General features: G+C 41.0%; 2 protein-coding genes across 2 annotated transcripts in view; both read left to right on the plus strand.

The window, feature by feature from the left end:
• Positions 1-9,958, plus strand: part of LOC122118681 (synaptojanin 2 binding protein) — a 34,378-nt gene extending 24,420 nt beyond the window's left edge. The window contains exons 3-4 of the mRNA XM_042692562.1: positions 4,219-4,314; positions 7,381-9,958. Of these exons, the coding sequence (XP_042548496.1) occupies positions 4,219-4,314; positions 7,381-7,521 (237 nt within the window). The 3' untranslated portion in view covers positions 7,522-9,958. The remainder of the gene's footprint in view (positions 1-4,218; positions 4,315-7,380) is intronic.
• A 4,288-nt stretch (positions 9,959-14,246) lies between these two features.
• Positions 14,247-24,751, plus strand: LOC122118682 (cytochrome c oxidase assembly protein COX16 homolog, mitochondrial). The gene is made up of 4 exons (XM_042692563.1): positions 14,247-14,429; positions 18,610-18,681; positions 21,114-21,176; positions 24,195-24,751. Exons 1-4 carry the CDS (start codon positions 14,361-14,363, stop codon positions 24,309-24,311), a joined length of 321 nt encoding a protein of 106 aa, XP_042548497.1. The 5' UTR covers positions 14,247-14,360; the 3' UTR covers positions 24,312-24,751.
• Positions 24,752-25,564: the final 813 nt, after the last annotated feature.

Here is a 25,564-nt window from a genome sequence, read left to right on the forward strand (position 1 = left end):
CATGAAACTTTGGTGCTGATGAATTGATAAGGATTTGGCATTTGCTGACATGACCGCAGCTTGATTTATTTGAATATCTCTAATGGAAAATGGAAAATAACATGAACATCTTTGCAACAAGAAATATAATTAACACATAGGCTGGATGGAATATGTAAGTGAGCATTCTTACTATAATTCTTCACTAGGAGTTAACTAGCAATATAAGTCACTGAGAATTCATTATGAAGTTCCTCACCTTTGGCATATCTACCAAGAAAACCAAAGTATAAACAGAAGTGAAAAATTGCATCTGATACCAAAGTCCATCAGCTGGAGAGTACTGCATTTACTTTTCTACTATAGGTAGTTGGATTTATCCTTTTAAAGGTCAATATTGGAAAATGAATAGAAATCTGAAAAGGATATGGCTTTTAGGTGGAAGAGATAACAAGCACAGGTATGAAAGATAAAAATATGTTCTAGGTACCAGTGTCAGTGAGCTCTGTGACTGGGCCAAAGCATAGGATATATGAAAGGGTATAAACTGAGGTGAGTTAGGACTTTGCAGGAGAAATCAAGTATGTGAGATCGCATTTCCTTGATCCCCTGTATCACTTTTGTGTCTTGAGCAGTAAAATGGTACTAATAGAATTATACTGTAGGAAGATGGATCTGAAGGGTTGTTACAGGTAGAGACATAGGAAAGTGAGCCAGAGAGAAGGCAATCTAATCTAATTGAATGAAGAATGTCCACAGTCTAACATAGAGGCCACAGGAAAGGAAGTAACCTATGAAAGATGTCATGTTAGACTATAGGATTGACAAATATATGTAAAGGTTAACCATACAGAGAGTATAGAAATGTTACCAAGATTTTTGTCAGAAGGAATGGTAGCGGCAATAAGAAGGAAGTCAGGATATTCTGGTTTGTGGGTAGCTGTGAAGATGTTTTGAAAGTGTTGAATTGCATCAAACAATATCCAAGTATGATCACCCAGCAGGATTGGTATATTTCTAACTATTAGAGTTAGGAGCTGTCTTAAAATTTATTATTTGTCTTTTTTGTGGTCCTGGAGCTTTAACTCAGCTCCTGGGCACTGTCCTTTAGCCTCTCTGTGCTCAAGGGTAGCACTCTACCACTTGAGCCACAGTGCCACTTCCGGCTTTTTCTGTTTATGTGGTACTGAGGAATCGAATCCAGGCAAGCACTCTACCACTAAGCCACATTCCCAGCCCCTTACAGATTATTCGTAAAGTTAAATCACTGGGAGAGAAAGGAAGAAGATACACTGTAGTGAAGTATACTTATTTATCTTTGAAGGAAAGAGGAGAAGAATCTTCATTTAAGAAGTGAGAGAGTCATTATCTTGCCCATGTAATTGTAACCCCTCTGTACAGTATTTTCACAAAAAAAAAAAAAGAAGTAAGAGAGTAAGAAGAGAAATGTTCATAACCTAAACCAGAAAATTGCAAAATGGAGGAGCTAGTATGAAGGTTAGAAAAGGGCTAAGAGAATTGGCAATGAGAAGTCACTAGCCTTTAGGAGAGCTTGCTCTTCTCTTACATTGTGTATACTAGGAGTTAAAGAATGAATGGATGCTGTGGTAGTAGAGGCAATGACCATTTTTCAACAGTTGGTTTTTTGTTTGTTTGTTTTTGGTCATGGGGCTTGAACTCTGGGCCTAGGTCTGTCCCTAAGCTCTTCAGCTTAAGACTAGTGCTCTGCCATTTGAGCCACAGCACCACTTCTGGTTTTCTGGTGATGGATGAATTGGAGATAAGAGTCTCTCAGACTTCCCTGCTGGGGCTGGCTTTGAACCATGATCCTCAGATCTCAGCCTCCTGAGTAGCTAGGAATATAGGTGTGAGCTACTGGCACTTAACTTTTCAGCAGTTTTAAGTGAAGGAAATATGCGATGTGTAAGGGTATTCCAGGAAATATTTGTGTTGTTTTCTTCTTTCTTGTTTGTGTCACTCCTGGGGCTTGAACTCTGTGCCTGAGCTCTGTCCCTGGCCTTTTTGCTTAAAGCTAGCATTCTACCACTTGAGCCACAGCTCCATTTCTGGCTTTTTTGGCAGTTCAGATGAGATAAGAGTTTCACAGACTTTCCTGCCCAGGCTGGCTTCTAACCTCAATCCTCAGATCTTAGCTTCCTAAGTAGCTAGGATTACAGACATGCCCTGGCTCATGTTGTGGTGTTTTTGCTTGTTGTTGTTTTTGTTTTGTTTTTAATAAAATAAACTTCATGATTTTAGTTGAGGAGTGGCAAAAAAATAACAAGGCATCAAGTGGAGCTAATGCTGTGTGGGTTCCATAAGGAGACTGGAAGGACTACAACCTGGAGCATCAGTGCCTTTAGCTTTAATAAAGGAAAGAGTAGTGAGATATTAATAAGTGTTGAGGAGAAAAGGAAAAAGGGGAGAGAATGTTAGATGTTTTCAATATTCTCACAAAAGTTAGAAAACAAAATCTGTTGAGAGGAGGTAGAGAATTGGGATGGGGTTTGATGAGGCAGAAAGCATCAACTATTTATTTGTGAGTTTGCTTGATTAGTAAGATGGTTTTAAGGATAAGTTGTAGTCAGCTAACCTGGATCTACAGTGGAGAGTGTGACTGTGTCTTTCTCCAGGAATATCCAACTCAATGATGGCAAGAAAGGTAGATGCATTATGCTGCCTGAGACTGGAAAAATGGCAGAAGATCATGGGGACAAGGGATTCTAATGATTTACCAAGTGCTTTGTTGAAATTACAACCGGAACTTCTAGATGGGTAAGGATGCCAGTAAAGTGTGAAAAAAGATGAGGCTAATGAGGAAATCAGTAGAGGAATAGGAATAATAAAGAGTATGAAAATAGAAATATAGTCAGGTTTTTGTGATATTGAGCTAAACCATGTCTAATGTTGAAGTCTGAGTTTATGTCAGTCATTTGGTAACCTAAAGTGGAATGGAGCTGAAACTTGGAAATAATGTATAAGACAAAAGCATTGACAGATCACTCATTGAGGACATTTGCAGAAGATGGAGTAGCAGGAGCATTATGAACCTTGGAGAAAGATGTGACAGGAAGATGAGATGATTAGAAAAGTGAATGGCTTGAGCAGAGGAAAGATAATTGGTGAATTGAGGTGAAGGAACAGTGAAATCTAAGAGATACTTCCATTATACGAAAACTCTAACCCCAGCTCCTACGCTCACTAGTCTCACTAAACTTCAGTTTTCATCAGGGAGCACATAAAAAAAAATACTGTGTACCTCATAAGTTTATTGTGAAAATTAAATTAGATATTGTATGTAAAATAAAGTACCTATCAAAAGTAAATCTAGCTGGGTATCAGTGGCTCACACCTGTAATCCTAGCTACTCAGGAGGCTGAGATCTAAGGATCATGGTGATTCACAGCCAGCCCAGGCAGAAAATGCGTGAGACTCTTATCTCCAATTAACCACCAGAAAACTGGAAGTGGCACTGTGGCTCGAAGTGGCGGAGAGCTAGCCTTGAGCAAAATTTCTCAGGGACAAAGCCCAGGCCCTGAATGCAAACCCTATGTCTAGCAAAAAAAAAAAAAGTAAGTATATTAAATATTCTTGCTATTAATGATGATAGGAGCATGTATAAAAGCACAAAGTTGGCTGTGTGTTTGACTTGCAGTGTAGCATAGATGCCACTTGTGGCCAAACTCAAAAAGTAATAATACCTGTGTTCCTTCCCATCTATCACCTTTAAGTGGTAAGAATAACTTCAGTAATACACTGAAATGGTCCTTTGTATCATCACAGTATACAGGTTTTAGTAATTTGAAGTGGATTGGAATATCCACAGAATCAAGGGATGTAGTTTATAATAGAACAAGCCTTGTAGAATGCACTAATAGAATATAGATTTACACCCTATTAAAATAAATTGGAGGAGAGTTTCATAGAATTGTTTTCAAGGTTGGGATTAGGAAAGATAGTATGATAACCTGGAAGATCATATTAGAAAAGACAAGCAAAAAACACTGTATTTTAACCTAGATTCTCTTCAAATGGCCCATTGAACCTCAGTTCTAGAAAAGAAGCTGCAAATGAAAAGTAACACTTTAGTTCTAGGTGACTGCCCATACTTCTAGCCCTTGGAATTTTCTCTGAAACAGATTTTTTTTTTTAAATTTAGATTTGGCCACATGAAAGTAAATTTGACTTATGCATTTAGCCTTTGCCTCCCTTATTACTCTTTCTTGCTATTTTTGACAGGTAAATGGCCAAGACCTAAAGAACCTACTGCACCAGGATGCTGTGGACCTCTTTCGTAATGCAGGCTATGCTGTGTCCCTGAGAGTACAGCACCGGGTAAGGACCACTTGTATCAGATATTTGGCACAAGACTTTTTGCACTGTTCTTGTGAGTAAATGTGTGTATTTAATCTTGTTCCGTTGCTTATTATCACTACTTTAAGGAGCTTGTCTAGCACAGCAGGGATCCTCTGGTAATTTTGCTCATCATGAAAAAATTTCAAAACACAATATTTGTTATTCAGGTTCTGCCTTCAAGGTAATATTCTTTAAAGCTTCATAATCAAATTAAAATAGATGAAGGAAAAATAGAATCACTTTCACTTTTTGTGGGGAAAAGAACTGTATACCTACTCTGGAAGTGCATATATTAAATATATATTATAAGGGATATCTGTCTGTCTGACCTATCTGTATATAATGGGGACTTTTCCTATCACTGCCATGGACTCTATTTGGTTTGACCAAAACTCTAGGAAAAAGGAAATGGAATGGAGAATTAAGCCAAAACCACATCTATGCTTGCATTTTGATTCCTATTTCCTAGTGTTTTATACTTTGGGTAATGGAAATGAAGCCTGAGTAGATAAGATTTATCTCATAACACTAAAGTTCAATGTGCCTGCTGCTTCTTATATCAATATATGCTGTCTCACTTAGTGGCTAGGTCAGGATTCAGAAGCTGAAAAGATTAAGAGGACCTAGAAAAAAAAAGTGCAAAAGGCTTAGGCTTGTAATTCCATCTACTTGGTAGGTAGAGAAGAGGAAGATCATGATTTGAGACCAGCCTAGGGCCAGAAAGTTCACCAGATCCTATCTGAGCCAATAAAAACTAGATGTGGTGGCAAGCAGCTGTCATCTTCACTAATGCCAGAAGTATATATAGGTGGAAAACAGTCCAGGTCAGTCAGGGCATATAGTTGAGAATCTATTTGAAAAATTATGGAAGCAAGAAGGGAAGAAAATCAGTTTGATGATGAAGCATTTAACCTAGGGGAAGATAACTCAAGTGGTAGAGTTCCTGTCTAGGAAGCACAAGGTTCTAAGTTCAAAACCTAGGTCTCCAAGAGCCTTGGCTCTTCTCTGTATCTAAAACATGGGAGGATTTATTTCGTAGATAAGGCAAGTAAATTATATATAATATGAATTCTCTTTTTCCTTTTTTCTGTTTTGGTACTGGTCCTGGGGCTTGAACTCAGGGCCTGGGCACTGACATGACCGACAAAAAGAAAAAAAAGAACATTGTTTCAAAAGGAACTCTTACTGACTGCTGGTGGGAATGTAAATTGGTTCAGCTACTATGGGGATTTTTCAAGAAATTAAAAACAACTTCCAAATGAGCTAGCTGTACCCCTTCTAAGTATATATTACAGAGATACCTATATACCCATGCTTATTGCAGCATTATTTACAATAGTCAAATTATGGAATTGGCCTAAGAGCACATCAACAGATGAATGGATAAATAAAACATGGTCTACTACATAGTGGAGTTTTAATTAGCTATTTAAGAAGAATGAAATTATATTGTATACTGGAAAACAGAATTGGTTATCATTTGGTTAAGTGAAAAATACCAGTCCTGAAAGACAAATATCATATGTTTTCTCTTATTTGTGGAAGCTAGAGGAAAAACAAAGCGGAACAAAACAAAACCTTAACGTCATGACTACTAAGAGAAGCAGAAAAGCACATGAAAGGGGGAGAGAAAGGGGACAATGAAGAGCCATGGAGTGCTGGGAAGGTGGCTCAGTGGCAGAGCACTTGCCTTGCATGCATGAGGCCCTGGGTTTGATTCCTCAGTACCACATAAGCAAAAAGAAAAAAAGCTGGAAGTGGTGCAGTGGCTCAAGTGGTAGAGCACTAGCCTTGAACTGAAGAGCTAAGGGACAGCGCCCAGGCCCAGAGCCTTGAACTGAAGAGCTAAGGGACAGCGCCCAGGCCCAGAGTTCAGGCCCACAACCGGACCCAAAAAAAAAAAAAAAAAAGGAGCCATGGAGGGGGTGGATATAATTAAAATACAATGTGTACATTTATGGAAATACCATGATAAGGCTCTTTGAACACTTTATGGTAATAAAAGACAAAAAAGGAGGGCTGAGAAGGTGGCTCAGTGGTAGAGTGCTTGCCTTGCATGTCAGAGGCCCTGGGTTCGATTCCTCAGCACCACATAAGCAAAAAGAAAAAAAGCCAGAAGTGGCGCTGTGGCTCAAGTGGTGGAGTGCTAGCCTTGAGCTGAAGAGCTGAGGGACAGCGCCCAGGCCCAGAGTTCAGGCCCCACGACCGGACCCAAAAAAAAAAAAAAAGGAGCCAGTCTGGAAAAAAATAAAAATGAAGAAAAGTCGATCTAACCTAAAAAGGTTAATGAATAAAATTATAATGCTAAGGTATAGTTTATTTTTACTTATTTACTTCTGAGTCTTCAACCTCTGTTCCATAAAGGTTCCACCTTTATATTTCTCTAGTATTACAAATTAAAGCATGAAGGACAAGAACTCATCTTAGGAGGGAGAGATACCTTCATTGGTACCTTCACCTTTCAAAATTGGAAATGACTGATTTCTACCTGGAACCTTGCTGTTTAAAACCTCCAAATGTTTACATTCTAATGGGAGAGTAAAGATATTTGAAGGATATCTGGACATAAGCTAAGACTTGCTTAGAACAAATGAGGAATTACATATTTTACTAGGGCTGTCAAATAATGACATAGCACCTGTTTTGACATTGTCTGGGTCTGCTTACTGCATTGGAGTGACTGATAGTCTTTGCAAGTAAACATTCTAGAAAGATTTCCTACTGTCCTTTTCCCTAATCCAGTTTTCGTTTTCCTACAGGAAACACATCTAGAGATGGAGGCAGTATAGAAACAAATGTTCTCATGTACCCTCCAGGCTACCATTAGGTCAATAGCACAGCAAATTTAAATGCTTCCTCATCAGACTTACTTTCTTCCCAAGAATTTGTGATAAAGGTATATCAGCTGAGGACAGAGAACTCCTGCTAGGAAGTGCTTGGGGTTCACAGTGAGCTCAGGTGGTCTATAACCAGCTGCCCCAGGTGATGTGTCAACTTGGACATTTCAGTCAGTCATTAGAGTTAACATTTATCCTTCCTTTCCAGTTACAGGTGCAGAATGGACCTATAGGACATCGAGGTGAAGGGGAGCCAAATAGTATTCCTGTAGCTGTGATGCTGTTGCCAGTGTTTGCTCTCACTATGGTAGCAGCCTGGGCCTTCATGAAATACCGACAACAGCTTTGAAAGACTTGCTTCCTGCCAGTGCTCCCAGTGAACTTATGCTTCTCTTACCCTCCTTCCCTGCTGTTCTTCCATATCTTTCCCCCTTCTCTGCATAACCAACACATTATTGAAAGTGACTTGATTCCTACCTAGAACCTTGCTGTTCAAATCTCCAAATGTTTATATTCTGATGGGAGAGTAAAGATATTCTTTGAAGGAAAGCTGAACATAAGCTAAGACTTGTTTAGAACAAATGAGGAATTACATATTTTAATAGGACTGCCAATAAAAATTCAGCTACTATCCAAAGAGGGAACGATCCCGTCTTCCTGCCACCATGGATTACACAGTTGTTCTTAACTGGCATAGAAGGCCAGATTATTACATGAGAGGAAGAGGATTTTTTACTTAATGATCTTCCTTGGGAAGTGTTTGTGGCCTTTATTAATACTTTCTAACTACGTTCTTGAGTGCCTATATTGGACACAGGAGAATAAGAAGAGCTTTTTACTTTTTAAAAAAGCAAATGACAAGGTATACATACACACATTTGTATGTGACAGTATAATATTGATGCCTTATGGAGAATTAAAGAGGTGAGGAAACTGCTTTGGTTTCTGATCTAAGAGGTGATCCTAACTGAAGAACTTTTAAAGATCTGTTTTGTAGAGCATACATAGTGGGGATGAGGGAGCTTTTAAGAGGGTGCTCAAGAGTCAGAAAGGTAATTAGCAGAACATTTTTTTCATAATACCTATGATGATATTGAGGTAAATTATAAAATAGCTCTGTTCAAGTTGATTATTCAAAAAACTTTGAGCTATTCAGATAAATTTTGTCAAGCTCTGTGCTACCTGATGGCTTTTGTGGTGCCTCATTGTGACAGGATACCCTAGTGCTGAGATGGCTATGGCCAGGGCTGAAGTAATGGGGCCAAACCAAACCAGCAGACAACAAAAGAAAAGACTGAGCCTCAGGTGGCATCTGAATCCCTGTAGGCTTCTGACCATTCTCTGATTTCGAGCAGGATAGAGAAGAAATCAGCTCTGCTTCTCAGTTAAGCTGAAAAGGCCTGGATTACTATTTTTTCAAAGGCTCTAAATACTAGTTATGGTTTTTATTACTTAGTGAATAAACTTGTTTTTCTCAGAGGAAGGAAGGAAATGAGTTTTGTTTTAGGGAAGGGGGATTTGTTGGGTGTTTTCTGGGGAAGTCTGGGAAGGAGAATGCATGTGAATGGACTTTAGGAGATCCAGGGATGCTGGTGAGGTAGGAACCATCCTGTTCTTGTACTTAAGTTGGTTTTGAAGCACTGAGGATAGTTGAACCAAGACTAATTTTCTGGGTTTAAGAAAATCCTTTCTATCCTCAAAATAACTTGGCCAGATTGTATGGCTTACATATTTCAACCTAATATTGTCTAGACTATGCCTGAGGCAATCAGTTAGATCAATTTTAGCATAGACAATCTAGCTGTTATTTAATAAATACTGATTGGACATGGGATTTGTCAAGACACTTTTGCAAACTTTCATCCCAAAAGTATGTTTTGTTCCAGTTGGGAGGAAACACTTTACATTGAATTGGCCAATAAATAGGGCATTGTAAGTCGGTGTCAAGTTTATATTACAGACCGCAAAAGAGAAGTTTTTGAAAATTGGGGCACTTCCGTGGCAGAAGTATACAATGAAAAACAGGAGGTTGTAGTCAAGAGAATTCATAAAGTAAGTGAAAGTATATCATCAGGGTAAGTAATAATTAAAAATAGTATAAATGGTAACATGCAGAATACAATGCAGGAACAAGAAGATAGATGATCACCACCACAGTTTTTTAATTTAGAAAATAAAAACTATCACATAAGAGCATTGTTATAAGAGAAAAATGTTACCTCTGAGTCGACCGTTAGATAGGGAAAAACTTTTATAAACAACCGTGACACATTACCTTATGCGTTTCAACCTGAACTGGACAGTGGGTTTCTTGAGACTTGTTTAGATAGCAACTCATTATAGAAATACCAACAGTATTCCAGTTCTTGTTTCAGCCAGCTCCATTGAAGGCTCAATCTTTGGTATGCTCCTTATATCTGATGGCATATGCAGCAGTTTCTGCCTTAAACCTGCTTACCTTCCAGGTTTGGACATTAAATTTTAAAAGACCTTGAGATATACAAAGCAAAGCAAATGACAAGCAGGAGGGAAAGCTATTTCCTCTTTTGTTTAGTCATATCTATAAGCTGGAAAACACCTGTCTCATCATTGATAGAAACTTAGCTTTGGTTAATAATGGGGATTCTGATGCACTTAAATAATTTAGGTTTTCTTGAAAATTAAATCGCATTTAAAGACCAATATATTGAAGTTTTAGGCACATTGAAGTGTTATGTACCTTCTTTTGATTCTGTGGAAAACTAAAATTACAGATGAGGTATCTGAATCCATTACAGGTTGTAAAAGAATTCCTGTTCTTTATAGTTTGAATCTGATATTTGTACTACTTTATAGATTATATATAATGTTCCTACCACCTAAATTATAATGTTGAGTTTTGAAAATTGAATGTAGGTATTTTAAGATCCTATACTTAATACACTTCTTATATTTATCATTATGTATTATATATAATTCTAATAAAATATTGTTTGCTTAAGTCATGTATTTTATTTTTTGCCAAGTTTTAACATCCATGTGAATGATTTAATGTGATTATTTGGACTGTTTAGCCATTCATAATTGGAAAAGAGAGTCAATATTACATTCTGTGTAAGGCACTGTACGAAACTTCAATTGATAGTATGGTATAGTATGTGTTCATGTTTCATAGCTGTGAGCATTGCTATAAATCTAAGTATTGCTATAAAAAAAGACTAAAGATGAGAGGATAAATTTTATACAGGTAATAATGATGGAATTGGGATTTTGAAATCTGGACTTAAGGTGTCAATATCAGTAATATTCCCTTGTGCTAGTGGTTCACCAAGCAAGGTCTCTGGCAAAATTGCAGAATTAACTGGAAATTTGTTACATAAGTAAATTCTTGGACTTTGTCCCAGACCTACTAGTGAGAAATAGAGTAGCAGCCAGTTTTAATAAGCCTACCAAGTTCCTGGGTCACAGTAAAGTCTGAGGTTCACCACCTGGTGTTCGTAGTTGTCTTCTCAGCTTAGAGTTGCCTGTAGAGCTTGTAAACAACATGTACCTCAGGCCAAACTAAATAGGAATCTCTGGAGCTGGGACTCAGGCAACATCAATGATTACAGAGTGAAACATCAGTTGGAAATACTCTGATATTTATGCATGTGTGCTGTTTATTGAATTACATGCAGACATTGTTACAGCAAAATCAAGAACTTCACTTGGGCATTATCAGAGCCCAGCTGTTGGAGCTTCTGCCCAACGTATGATGTAGAATAAGAAATAGAACATTCTTTCACTCCGAATGTGGTGGGGACAAGCCAGCCAACCTCTATCAAGATGTATGCTAAAGCTGGGCGCCAGTGGCTCACTCCTGTAATCCTAGCTACTCAGGAGATCTAGGAGCATGGCTCAAAGCCAAACTGAAATTCTTGTCTCTAATAAACAAAAAAAGTCAGAAGTGGTGCAGTGGCTCAGATTGGGAAGAATGCTCACATAGAGCAAAAGAAGCTCAGGAACAACACCAGACCCAGTGTTTAGGCCCCAGGACAGGCCAAAAAAAAAAAAAAAAGATAAAGAAAAAAATGTATGCTAAGTATGAGTTAGTATATGAAAACTTTATGAGTGCTTCAGACAGAACTGGAGTCATTTCTGGAAAGGCAAGAAACCCAATGCTGATGAGAAACTGTCTTCATTTTTATTCTCTTTTGAGAATTATACCATTATAAAATATACTTTGTTCTGCTTTAACAGAAGGAGGATCCAAAGCCTATAGTCATGGTGTAAGTCATGTGGATACTGCATGGAAAGTGGAGGTGGTGGTGAAAGCCAGGGCCACAAAACTTACACAGCTCACAATTCCCTCGGAAATCCTATAGCTCCATAAAGTTCCAGCTCTGCCCAGAGATAATTTTTAGTTGTATGTTAATCCAAAATGAAGCATAAATACCAGCAATAAACAAGATCCTGTTATAAAGTATAGCAGCCCTGTTTATAAATCCATTCCTTCAATCCTAAGTGCCAGCTTCAGCGTCCCATAAATCCATATTTTTGTATACCTGTAACTGTAGTTAGACTTAATCTCTCAGGTTTAGACTTCTGACCTTTCTGCTGCTGAGGTTAGGGAAGGGATAGCAAACAGTCTTACTTCATTTTTAATTTATAAATACACAGGGTGACTCATTTAGTATACACGTTTGGAGAATTGGTCTACCATAGATAAGGTAGCTGATGAGGGCTTTCTAGTATACAGTAGTTTAAAGAGCACAGCACAACCTAATAGATGCAGAGGCAAGTTTGTCACAAGCTTTAATACTACCACTGTCTCATGAAGGGCAACAGCAGATAGGTGAGGCCCTTCCGAAAACATGGGAAGATCTCTGGAGAATTCTAGACAGGAGAGATCCAGGACAGGCTGAAGGGTCAGGAGTAGCAGGCCAGGCGTATTGGCCAGCCTGAGGTCACTGTGACTTCTTAACCACAGGTTATGCCTGCCACCAGAACCACATCAATTACTAGGGCCAGGCTTACCATCAAGAGATCCCACTGAGAGCCTTGGATCACCCAAACCCAATTAGGAAGGAGATTCTGTAAACAACCCATGACCTCTGGTAACCAATGTTACACAAACACTTTGCTCTACTAACAGAGCATGTGACACCTTGAAACTACAAAATAGCAACCATCCCAGGATACTTTGTTTCTACACAAGGCTAAAGAAAGGTAGGAAACTCCTGTGGCGGCAGCTGCAGGGAACGCCCGACTGGGGGAACACACGATCTATCACGCCGGTCAGCCACCACATGCAGAGCATAGATTCCAGCCGACGACGTGCCCACCTGACTGAAACCAGGGGGCAGTAGTAACAGTCCCGGGCCCACCCCATGGGCGGCCACTACGGCGCAGGCCACACTCCGGATCAGCCTGCTGTTGGGCAGGTCCTTGCTAGGGCTGAAGGACACGGTCACTTCCATGACATTGCCCCCGAGGACGCCCCGGTCACAGAACAGGCGCGGGGGCCTATTTAGTCACGGTTGAAGCACGAGGTCTGTGCCATTGTCCAGGTGTCTGCAACGAGGGAAAAGGTTGCAGTCGTCTGTGTTGCGAGGGCAGGTTCGGCCATCTGGGCAGATACTGACAGGGTCCCCGCTGCCCCCCATGCTGGAATCGAACTGCCAGATGCTGCGGGAGGGACAGGTGCAGCCGCAGGTGTTGCCGTCGCCCCGTTGTTGCAGGTGGAGATGTAGCAACTAGAATCACTACGACGAGTGGCAGGTATTGTCCTTTGGGCCATCCTTGCTCGTGCAGGAAAAGCCACAGTTGTGGCTGCGGGGCAGAGGGCGGGAAGAAGGTTGCTGGCCCTGCAGTGACGGTGATAGAGGACAGCAGGGACACTGGTCAGGGCATCCCTAGAAGCTCAGGAGCATCCACTTGGTCCCGGCCCACTCTCCAGCCACCGTGCACAGCTCTCCTGCTGGGCCCACTTGCCCACTGGTGGAGGATGCCTTAAGGGGTGGCTGGGGGGTGGGAGTGGGGGTGGAGCGGGTCTGCAAGGAGACCACAGGTTCGTGGGAGAAGACTTGGGCTGCTTCCAGGGAGAAGCCCTATACCTGAGCCAACTGGAGCGAACAGTTTAGGCGACACAAGAGAATCTGAATAAAAGTCTTCTGGCAGTAGAAGTCTTCTGGAAGATTGGCAAGAATCTTGTTTGTTTTCCTATTTTCTTTCAACTTAACCCTATACTCCTAAAAACGTGTCATTGGAATAGTCTCTAGATCTGGAGACTTCTCCCCCCTTCCCCCCTCCCCCCCACCACGAAGACTACTTAGTGGCTTTTTCTTTCTGCCAGTCCTGGGATTTGAACTCAGGGCCTGGGCACTGTCCTCGAGTTTCTTTTGCTCAAAGCGAAGTAGCTTTTTTTTTTTTTAATAAGTGGAAAAACAATAGCCAGAAACATTTTAGGGGCATTGGAGAGGCAGGGCGGGTGGAAAGATTCAGGGATAGCACCGGAGATGTCACTATATGACACCCGACAAAGCTTTCTCTGACTCCTTCCAGCAAGTGACATTGAGAAGCTATACGGTACTGCGCAGGTTTGACTGCGTTTCCACCAGACTGCCAGCTTATTTCAGGCAGGGTTTTCCGTCTTTTCATCTCTGGGCTCCTAGAGTTTTCTGCATGATTGTTCATAAATGATAAGATTTCAAGATGCCTCACAATAAAACACTGGTACTAATTGTTCAGTGATCGTTAGTAAGACACCACTGACTATATTCAACCTACTTTCTAGCGATTTACTTTAAAAAGCTTTTTATGAAACTTAAATTCCCACTCCCAAGTGAGACAGGTAGAGAACTAGTTTTAAAATACCATTTCTTCCCTTAGCTGAGTTTATCCAGTGGCTCTAGGAGTGTTCTAAAGCAGACGTTAGTCAAGACTCAGAGCCTGTCAAGTACTGGCTTCCAATCCATTAGGGAGTTGAGCCGCATTTTCCCATCCCGAAATCCCAACGTCACCTCGGACAGTTCGGAACTAAAGCATAGACTCCTAATTTCCGGGCGGACGCTGTAGTGTGTTACGACGCATCGATTGCTTTTGTCTGGCGGAGGACTGTCAGGGAGGGACCCGGCACCAAGTTGGTCGGGAAAGGTGAGCCGGCCGCCTGTGTGTTTGAAGGGGAGCCGAGGAGGTCCGAGCCGTGCTGGCCGACAGTAGGGCTCGGCCATGGTTGCGGCGTCGGTGATGCGTACTTTGCGCAGGAACAGGACTCTGCGCTACGGAGTCCCCATGCTGGTGAGTGGCGCGAGGCGACCGCCATGGCCGGGGGGAGCGGAGCTCTGCGGGCCCGGCCCGGCCGCCAGGGCCTCGGTCCGGCCGCGACCGACCGGACAGCCCGGCCCCGACTGCCTCGGCGCGGCCCGGCCCTGACTCCCGGTCCCTGTCCCGACCGCCGCGCCCTGATGTGGCCTGGTCTTGACTGCCGGGTCTCTGGAGAAGACGCTGAGGACCGGGACCCGGGGCCAGGAAGGGGCTGGGCTACCGGTTGAGAACTTGTAGGTAATCTTCTACTTAGGTCCAGGATAGGGCCTTCAGTCACTTTCGTCCGCCTCCCCTTCTGTGATGTGTGTGGTCTCAAACACGGTTCTGGTTCTAGTACTTTCACAACTAAGGAAACACCATCTCAGAGAGCGATGTCCGCAAGAGTTTAACCCAGGCTGGATGATTACTAAATTCTCTTCCAGAGTCTTATGATGAACCAAAATAACACCGGAGGAATGAGTTTACAGTTCTCCAAAACCAGACATGGCCAGGCTGGGAATGTGGCTTAGTGCTAGAGTGCTTGCCTAGCATGCATGAAGTCCTGGGGTTGATTCTAAAGTACCAAGTAAATAGAAAAAGCCGGAAGTGGCTCTGTGACTCAAGTGGTAAGTGCTAGCCTCGAGCAAAAAGAATCTCAGGGACGATGTCCAGGCCCTGAGTTCAAGCTTTGGGACTGGCAAAAACAACGACAAACCACAACCACAACAAAAGGCAGCCAGAACAAAAATGAAACTAAATACAAGATCCTCTATATAGAGGAATCGTTCCTTGTGCATGAGCCTTTGTCCCCAACAAAGGACCAAGAATTCTGGCTACCAGAAACCCCCCTGTAAGGGGAAGGAGTATTTAGTTAGCACGGTGCTTACCATATTGTGGCAGCCAGCAAGTGGCTGCTGTGCTAGTTTACACACACACACACACTGTGCCGGTCTTGGAGCTTGAACTCATGGCCTGGGCACTGGCTGTGGGCTTTTGTATTCGTCTAGTGCTCTGCCATTTGAACCAAATATCCACTTCTGGCTTTTTGTGGTTAATTGGAGATAAAACTCTCAGAGACTTTTCAACCAGGCTGGCTTTGAACTGCAATCCTCAGATCTTAACCGTCTGAGTAGCTAGGATTATAGGCATGAGCCTATAAATTATTAACTTACAGTGTATGTTTATGTATATATACATATACATACATACATACATACATACATATATATATATATATATATACATACACATGGGGCTTGATCTCTGGGTCTGGGCGCTGTCCCTGCACTCTTCAGCTCAAGGTGAGCGCTTTACCTCTTGAGCCACAGCGGCACTTCCGGTTTTCTAGTGGTTTATTGGAGATCAGATTCTCACAGACTTTTCTGCCTGGGCTCACTTTAAACTGTGATCCTCAGATCTCAGCCTCCTACAGTTAATATTTTAAAGCAATTTGAAATTCAAATTTCGATACCAAATCCTTAAGGTTACAGGCTGTGGCTGATATTAAACCAACCAGCGTTAGAATCCAGGCAACTAGGGCTGGGAAGGTGGCTCAGTGGTAGATCACTTGCCTTGCATGCCTGAGGCCCTGGGTTCAATTCCTCAGCACCACATAAGCAAAAAGAAAAAAAGGCAGAACTGGCGCTGTGGCTCAAGTGGTAGAGCGCTAGTCTTGAGCTGAAGAGCTGAGGGACAGCACCCAGGCCCAGAGTTCAGGCCCCACAACCGGACCCACAAAAAAAAAAGAATCCAGGCAACTATCTTTATTTTTTGATAGTGGACAGATTATTTTGCTCCACAAACATCAATATTACTGTGAATGCCATAAAACATTCCAAGAAAAGGTGTTTAAAAAATACAGTGTAAAGGACTGGCTGCATGGCTCAAGTGGTAGAGCACTTGCCTGGCAAACCTGGGGGAGGCCCTAGCACTATCCTATCTATCTTGAAATTAGGGCCTTGTTCTTTTTTTTAATTTTTATTTTTTTTTGGGTCTGGTCGTAGGGCCTGAACTCTGGGCCTGGGTGCTGTCCCTCAGCCCTTCAGCTCAAGGTTAGCGCTCTACCACTTGAGCCACACAGCGCCACTTCCGGCTTTTTTCTTATGTGGTGCTGAGGAATCAAACCCAGGGCCTTGAGCATGCAAGGCAAGTGCTCTACCACTGAGCCACCTTCCCAGCCTGGGCCTTGTTCTTTTATTTGGCTTTTTTAGTCAAGGTGAGAACTTAGCCACTTAAGCCACACTTCCACTTCTGGCTTATTGTTGGTTAAGATAAGAACCTCTCAGAAGCCAGGAGCTGGTGGCTCACGTCTGTAATCCTAGCTACTCAGGAGGCTGAGATCTGAGGATCTCGGTTCAGAGCCAGCCCAGTTCAAAGCCAGCCTGGGCAAGGAAGCCCGTGAAACTCTTATCTCCAATAAAGCACCAGAAAACCAGAGGTGGCCCTGTAGCTCAAGTGGTAGTAGCCTTGAGCTGAAGAGCTGAGGGACAGTGTCCAGGCCCAGAGTTCAAGCCCCATGGCCGACCAAAAAAAAAAAAAACTCTCAGATTTGTCTGTCTGGGCTGGCCTTGAACTGGAATCTTCAGATCTCAACCTCTTAAGTAGGATTAGAGCCTTGAGCCATTGATGCCCAGCCTAAGTTACCAGCTTTTGTATTTACACAGTACTAAAAGAAAAAAAAAAGACCTATTTTTGTGAGTAACTCTTTCTCTTTATAAAATATAATTTATATAAACTAAAATACTGGAGCAGTGTAAAAACTGTCCCCTGTAGATCCCTCTGCTGTTCAGAAACACTGATTTAGTTGTAATCACCAGTCGGTCCTTCTGAAAGCTAGCTTGGTTTTCTCACCTTTCAGAATGATCAAATCCAAGATCTTAAAAGTACTGTACATTGAAGCACCATGTAGAGTTTTCTTCCTTTGTTCTAGTTTTTGAACTGGAAGGTGCCTGAGTAATTTTATTCCCTAGTATGTTACTTTACACTGCTCTATATGTATGTATTTTACCTCGTGGATTGTTTCTGTTGATGTTGTGTTGTTTTTTTTGCCCATCCTAGGGCTTGAACTCAAGGTCTGGATGCTGACCTAGTTCTTTTTGCCCAAGGCTGGCACTCTACCACTTGAGCCACAGGGCTACGTCCATCTTTTTCTGAGTAGTTTATTGGAGATAATAATCTCACAGCCTTTCCTGCCAGGGCTGGCTCCTGAATAGGTAGGATTACAGGTGTGAGCCACTGGCTCCCAGCTTTTTTCTGCGTTTTGACTGTAAGCATGCAATAGATCTGTAGAGGAGAGTGATGTGTTCAGTACTCTAAAACCTAATATATAGGAACAAATTAAAAGACAATTCTTTTAGTAATGTCAGATGTCTGATAGATTGTAATTATTGTACTTCATTCATGTTCAAGTTGATATTATTTTTTCTCAACTTCTTTCTTTGGTTGGTTGGTTGGTTTTGGCCAGTCTTGGGGCTTGAACTCAGGGCCTGAGCACTGTCCCTGAGCTTTTTTTTTTTTTGCTCAAGGCTATCGCTCTACCACTTGAGCCACAGCATGTCACTTCCAGCCTTTTCTGTGTATGTGGTACTTAGGAATTGAACCCAGGGCCTCATACTTGCTAGGCAAGCACTCTACCACTAAGCCACATTCCCAGCCCCTTCAACTTCTTTCTATTGAGATGTAGCCCACCAACTTTTCTGCCCAGGCTGGCCTGGAACTGCAGTCTTCCTAATCTCAGTTTCTCACACATCTAGGATGATAGGTGCACACCACCTCCCTCAGCTGTTGTTGATAAGGGGGTCTTGTGTGTATTCCTGGGCTGGCTTTGACTCAGTCTGTGGAATAAAGTCTTAGATGGGCGGGGGACTCAAAAACATGTTATGACATACCATGACTTTGGTGGGCTACTTTGATTTTTACAAAGACTGGTTTTATTTGAAATGTTTAATTGTAGTGTTCCTCCATTTTAAGTTTCTATTCCCCATCACTCTGCTATCAGGTAAAAGGTGTATTGTCTTTAAAAGTAATCCCCACTGTGTCTACTCTGAAAAGATAAATGATGATTCACCAGGAAAAATAATCTATAGGATTTTGTATAGTCTGTTTTGCTTGTTGGGAGATAAGTACTGACAAGATGAATTCAACACATCTATTTTCTTTGTTTCCTTTGTTTCAGTTGCTGGTTGTTGGTGGTTCCTTTGGTCTTCGTGAGTTTTCACAAATCCGATATGATGCTGTGAAGATAAAGGTAAGAACTACAACTGGGAATTTGACTGTATTTTGTTTTTGAAGTATATAATCACTGTTCTTAGTAATCCAGATTTGTCTGTGGACAGTCTTTGTATTCTCTTAATCTTTAATATGAATGCTCATATTGTTGTAGAAGGCCAGTGTAGCTGTTTCTTTCTTTTTTCCCCCCTTACTTATTTCTCCTTTATCCTGGTATGCTAAAATCTTTGCTGAAGCTTCTACCTGCAAAACTCATAATTTGAGACCCCTTGAAATGATTTCCATGTGTGTATCTCAAGGTCCTGTGATTTCAGGTGGAAACTGGGTAGCTGAGAAGCTCATGTCCAGCTGGTGACAGTTTCAGTTAACAGCCCAATTTTTTCATCTTTAGCATGAAACTTACGATAATCTGACAACTGGAAATAGAATATCAGTGCATGTATTTGAAAAATAACTGAATATTTGTCATGTTAATAGTTTGTTAGATTTGTCAGATAAAGTGTCAAGAAACTGGTCCTATAAAATTTGTATTAAAAACAACTAGAAGATATGTCACTTACATAAATGTACCCAGACATATACAATAGCAAAAAAAAAAACCCAAACAAACTAGAAAAATGCTATAGTAAAATTTTGATTAAAACATTACAAGAACCTTAAGGTGAGGCAAAAGATACCAACCCTTGAATTTGGCTGAAAGACTAAATAGGAGTTGACTATAGAAGTGACTCATGTTGTATGAATTTGAGATTTTCATTTCCTTTTCAATGGGCTATGGAATGGCTGGGGATTGGAGGAGCAAGATAGAAGGGAAGAAACATCATAAAGACGTATGGCTTCCCAATGGCCCATTAGGTGGATTATAACCACTCCGTTGATCAGGTCAAAGCCTTCATCATCAAGTCACCTTCCAAAGGTCCTACCTCTGAACACTGTTGCATTGGTGACCACACCTTTAAATACATGAGTTTTGACTCTGCATTAGTGGAATAGCTGAACAAGAATGGGACCTGAAAGGAAGCATTTGCAGTGGCAATAAAGAGAAATAAACGTGCTTCAGAAAACTGTTTCAGTAGCAAATTGTCAGCCTTTGATGATCATTGTGATATATGTTGTATATTCGTAGATTGCTTCAGTTTTCATTTTGAGAACTGGAGAAATTGTGCTAACCACCCATTTAGGGAGGAGAGTGAGAGAAAGGCTGACGTATGAGGAGGTCTAGAATGTCAGACAGAAATTGTCAGGTCAAGAGAATAAGGGTGATTTGAGTTGAGAAGTCAAGGAGAGTTGATTTCAAGGGAATAAGGGTAAAATGAGCTCAGATCTGTCTGTTGGAAGAGAGTAAGAAGCAAGGTTGAGGTGGGAAGAAAAGAACTACTGGGACGGAGAAGGTGAGCTTAGTTGATGTTGAAGTTGAGAAGTCAAACTCAGATGAAGTTAGATTGAGATCCAGCAGGGGATCTGCTGGGGAGGAGGGGCTGTTGATGAAAGGAACTGAGGGTGAGCTTGGTCTTTAGGACCGTAGTATTAGTTGAGTTTGTACCACTCTTCAGCTGTTCCACTCAATTTAGCTTTCTTTCCTTCCTGAAGACTTTGTGGTACATCACAACAGTGGTGGCACCACTGTTAAACCCTAATTTTTTCATTGATATCCCTTTATTGTTTATCTATAGCATTTTGTTGTTTTTTTAAATACCAGCATTTTTGTTTTTTGGTCCGGTAGTGGGGCCTGAACTCTGGGCCTGGGCTCTGTCCCTCAGCTCTTCAGCTCAAGGCTAGCGCTCTACCACTTGAGCCACAGCGCCACTTCCGGCTTTTTTCTTTTTGCTTATGTGGTGCTGAGGAATCGAACCCAGGGCCTCAGGCATGCAAGGCAAGTGCTCTACCACTGAGCCACCTTCCCAGCCCCAATACCAGCATTTTTTATAATATGTTTATGAAACCCAATTTGTGTTGGTGGTTAATGGTGTGGCCTCTGGAGGTAGAGACCTAATATTAAAGGCCAAGGAACATCTCTGACAATTTATTCAGACTCCTGGGCCTTATTTTTCTTATTTGTATATAACAGGGATAAAAATAATTCTTAGAGCCAGGCACCCGTGGCTTATGCCTGTAATCCTAGCTACTCAGGAGGCTGAGATCTGAGGATCGCAGTTCAAAGCCAGCTGAAGAGCGCAGGGACAGCGCCCAGGCCCAGAGTTCAAGTTCCACAACTAATACTGAGAGGCTTTTTTTTCTCTGTCACAATGCCTTGCCCACACAAGTGTTAAGAAAATACTAGTTGTCGGTTGCAGTGGTGGAAGTTACGCAGTAGCTGCTGTTCTGTGATTAGTGACGGTGAGGGGATTAAATAGTTCTCACTGGTCCAGCCAGCCCTTTCAGAAACGTCAGAAACTGAAACTTGAATGTAGCAGAGTTAAATAACTTATAGCGCCTCTTTCTTTTCTACAGATTGATCCTGAACTGGAAAAAAAACTGAAAATGAATAAAATATCTCTAGAGTCAGAGTATGAGGTACAGTATGTTAATAGTCTGTGCAATATAACAGTTCTAGTCATCACAGGTCTGTCTGCCTTAAGATAAATGAAAAAAAGTGTTTTAAATACATACTATTTGGAATACTACATATTCAATATTTCTTAACTAAAATCCTGGGAGCCATTAAGTACTTTAGATTTTTGAGTTTTTCAGGTAAACATCACCAGTAATGCATCTGAAAACCAAATTCAAAATGCTGTAGAATATAAGGATATTTGTGTGTTTTGCTGTGAATGATATTTTGTTTTTTTGTTTGCTTTTGTATACTGGGGGTTGAGCCCATGGTCTCATGCATGCTGGGCAAGGATTTGACCTCTGAACTATACATGCAGACAAAATCAGAAAATTTTTGAGCATTTCAGATGTTAGATTATGGATTTAAGGATAATCAGCCTGTATATAATCCTCTGAAGACAAAATAAAGATGGATTCATATGTCATATACTACAGATAAATCCACATGGATCAAGAATTTAAAAATAACAGTTGAGTGTTGGTGGTTTACACCTGTAGTCCTAGCTACTCAGGAGGCTGAAATCTGAGGATCATGGTTCAGAGCCAGCCTGGTCAGGTAAATTCCATGGGACTCTTTCTCCAGTTAACCAGCAAAAAGCTATATGGAGGTGTGGCTCAAGTGGTAGATCACCAGCCTTGAGGGACACCACCCAGACCCTGAATTCAAGCCCCAGTACAGCAGACAGACAGACAGACACACACACACACATACACACATACTCCCTGTGTGTGTGGGAGTGTGTGTGTATGTGTGTGTGGGTGCGTGCCAGTTATGGGGTTTGAACTCAAACACTGGGCACTGTCCCTGAGTTTCTTTGCTCAAGGCTAGCACTCTACCACTTGAGCCACAGCACCACTCTGGCCCTTTCTGTGTATGTGGTATTGAGGAATTGAACCCAAGGCTTCATGCATGCTAGCAAGCACTGTACCACTAAGGCAACATCCTAGCCTACTCACATGAGTTTTTAAAAACCCAAAATGCTAAAAGTACTAGGAGGGGAAAAAAATGCAGATTGTGTGTGTGTGTGGGGGGGGGGGGGGGGCATTGAGTTAGAAAAGCCTATTAAGGTGTGTGTGTGTGTGTGTGTGTGTGTGTGTGTGTGTGTGTGTGTGTGTGTGTGTGTGTGTGTGTGGCATTGAGTTAGAAAAGCCTATTAAGTTGGATAGAGAACCTGGAAGCTGTAAAAATAAGAATAGTGGGGATTACAGGCATGTATCACCAAGGCTGGCCTAGTTCTGTTCAGTTCTTGACTGGGCCCTATTTTCTTTCTTCTTTGTACCTTCAGTCATCTTCTTTATGTCTGGTCATTTTTAATTAAAAGATGGACATTGAAAAGATTCTAAAGAGTGTTGAATTTTACTTTACCAGGCAGTTATCAGCTAATCAGTTTAAACTGCTTTTGCTTTGTAAGGGAGGACCTATGGAAAGGTTGTGGCATTGCCTAAGTCTATAATTCGGGATTTGTTCTCCAGATTGTTGCCCCAAAGGATCTTGTCAGAGTTTGTTTTTAAGTTTTTTTAGGGGTAGTCTAAAGTAGGTCTTATTCTTAAGCATATATTTATTTTAAAAGCAGACCTTTAGGTGTGTTACTTGGCATCAAGGTATTAGCAAGATACTAGGCAGAGATCTCTACTTTGGCAGGTTCTACATCCAGTAATTCTGACTTCGCTTTCATTCAGCATTTCTTGGGTGTATTCCTTCACAGTGCTATGGTTGTTGGCTGCTAAGTGGTAAGGTTTGAGCAGTCCTGCCTGAAAAATGCAGTTTAGCATTTGGCCACAGCATGTCTTGTAGAATTTCTACAGGGAATCTTTCCCTGAAAAGATCTACTAAGGATTATACTTTGTTGTTGTTGTTGTTGTTGCCAGTTCTGAGGTTTGAACTTGGGCTGGGTGTTGTTGAACTTTTCTGCTCATGAATAATGCTTTACCACTTGAGCCACAGCTCTACCTCTGGCTCTTTTGGTGGTTAATTGGAAAGCAGAGTTTCACGGACTTTACTGCCTGGACTGGCTTGGAACCCCAATTCTCAGAACTCAGCCTCCTCAGCATGAGTCACCAGCAGCTGGCAAGACTTGACGTTTTTACATAAACTTTTTCTGTCACTTTTGCCTCTTTTCTAAAAATTTAAATTCTCTTAAGCATTTAATATGGATAACAGTTGTTACTTTACTCAAACTTTTTTCATACTTTTTGATTATTTCATAACCATACTTGAAAATATTTCTTCCTTGCACTGAGTTAAAATTTTGTTCCTTCATCTGTGTTTACTACAGACTCCAGGATTTTTTTGCAAGAGTGTTTTCAGTTAGGTACAGTGGCTTACAACTGTAATCCTAGCTACTTGCGAGATGGCTATTGGGAGGATATCACAATATTAAAGCCAGGCCAGGAAAAAAGTTTATGAGCTACCATTTCAGAAAAAAAAAGCTGGATGTGGTATGTGCTTGCCATTTACCTACATGAGAAGTCTAAATAGGAGATCTTATTCAACACTGGACTGAGCTTAAATGTGGAACTCTATTTGAAAAATTACAAAAGCAAGAAGGGAGTAGGGATGTGGGTCAAATGGCAGAGTGGCTACCCTAGCAAGAATAAGACTAACTTCAAACTTCATTACATAATGCTTTAGTCATGTTCAGCCACCCTTCACATTTAGACTTGTTTTCTTAGCTGCTTCTTTCTTGTGCTCTCAAAAGCAAGGTTTATAGACTCTTTCCTATATTAATAGTTTATTTAATATGGGGCAAAAGATAGGCCATCAACATTAATAGCAAGCAAGAAACATTCTAAATCCTAAGAAAGATGACATTATTTCTAGTTAGTTTGCTTAGTTTGTGTTTGATTTATTTGCTAAAATTGTAATTGAGGATCATTTAGATTTTTTTCTTTTCACTTTTCATTCATTCACTGATGTTCCAATCAAAACCATAGGGCTTCTGCACTAATATGTGTACTTTAACTTTTATGATTCTATAGAAAATAAAGGACTCCACTTTTGAAGACTGGAAGAATATTCGAGGCCCTAGGCCTTGGGAAGATCCTGATCTCCTCCAAGGACGAAATCCGGAAATTCTAAAGACTAAGACAACCTGACTATGATCATTAAAACAAAAAAACAACAAAACAGCTTTATGCACTGGACAGACTTCTGTTCCCTGGGAAGAAAATTGCAACTCCAACTGTACCTGGACATGAGTAATTTGTTCTAGTTCCCTGGAAAGAAAATTGCAACTGCAGCTGTACCTGGACATGAATAATTTGATGGCAGATAATTGTGATTATAAAGTCAATGACAAGTCTTTTTACTTTTCAGCTGGTCCACTTGCAAATGAAGGTAGCAGTGTTGACCATGTATATACACTTCACAGTACAGCAGTGAGCACTGCTACCAGAGTCCCAGTTAGCCACTCAGCCCTTTCCCCAGCCACGACGACAACATTGTGCCATTTCATTCAAAGAGAATAGTAGGCCTGTCCAAATTTTTATGGTAAAATTGAGCAATATATTTATATTAAACCTACATAAGAAAATAATAATGATAACAAATTTGGTTTTATTTATGATACCTGATATACTGTACAACATCTGATAATTGTCTTGATACTACCAAAAGTGTAAAAGAAATTATAAATTCCAGTTTAGTCAGAAGTAATGAAGAAATTATTTGTAATTACAAGATTGTAAGCAGATATGGAAAATTTGTTGATGTAAGCCAGACATGACTGATTTGGGAAGTACTGATTTAAGGTAAGCTTTATGCTTTAAAAAATTTGCATATAAATGGATCAGATCTTTTCTATTTTATTAATTTTAGGTTTGGTATGATCTGATCAGTAAGCAAAAACCTGGGAGAGTTAATTTTCCAAGTACTCTTCTTTTTATTCCTGCCTCCAGCAGCCTATGATTCTCTGCCTTGTGGTGTTTTCATGTTGAATCTTAAGCACGCCCAGTGTTATTGCCAGAAAAAAATAAATGTGTCCCACTTTTTCTTCAATCAAAATTTATATTTACCAGATTAGTTTTAGTACAGTGCATGGTGAGATGATAATTTGTCAATTACAATTTGTGATAGAATAATCCAAAAGTACACCATTGATTTAAAGGTAAAACATCCAACTAAAACCTTTTAAGAAAAAATCAGAAAAAAAAGCAATTCATCTAGTGAGTAGTTTGTGACAAATAATTCTTTTTTTTTTTTGTCTGGTCGTGGGGCCTGAACTCTGGGCCTGGGCACTGTCCCTCAGCTCTTCAGCTCAAGGCTAGCACTCTACCGCTTGAGCCACAGCGCTACTTCTGGCTTTTTTCTTTTTGCTTATGTGGTGCTGAGGGATCGAACCCAGGGCCTC

This window comes from Dipodomys spectabilis, unplaced genomic scaffold (assembly GCF_019054845.1).
Source record: "Dipodomys spectabilis isolate Male_0828 unplaced genomic scaffold, ASM1905484v1 ptg000157l, whole genome shotgun sequence".
Taxonomy (NCBI): domain Eukaryota; kingdom Metazoa; phylum Chordata; class Mammalia; order Rodentia; family Heteromyidae; genus Dipodomys; species Dipodomys spectabilis.

Bases quoted from the DNA above. Each gene is read 5' to 3' on its own strand.
- LOC122118682 (XM_042692563.1), top strand. From the start codon at position 14,361: ATGGTTGCGGCGTCGGTGATGCGTACTTTGCGCAGGAACAGGACTCTG. The intron at 14,430-18,609 runs GTGAGTGGCGCG...CCTTTGTTTCAG, and splicing joins GCTACGGAGTCCCCATGCTG to TTGCTGGTTGTTGGTGGTTC. The intron at 18,682-21,113 runs GTAAGAACTACA...TCTTTTCTACAG, and splicing joins ATGATGCTGTGAAGATAAAG to ATTGATCCTGAACTGGAAAA.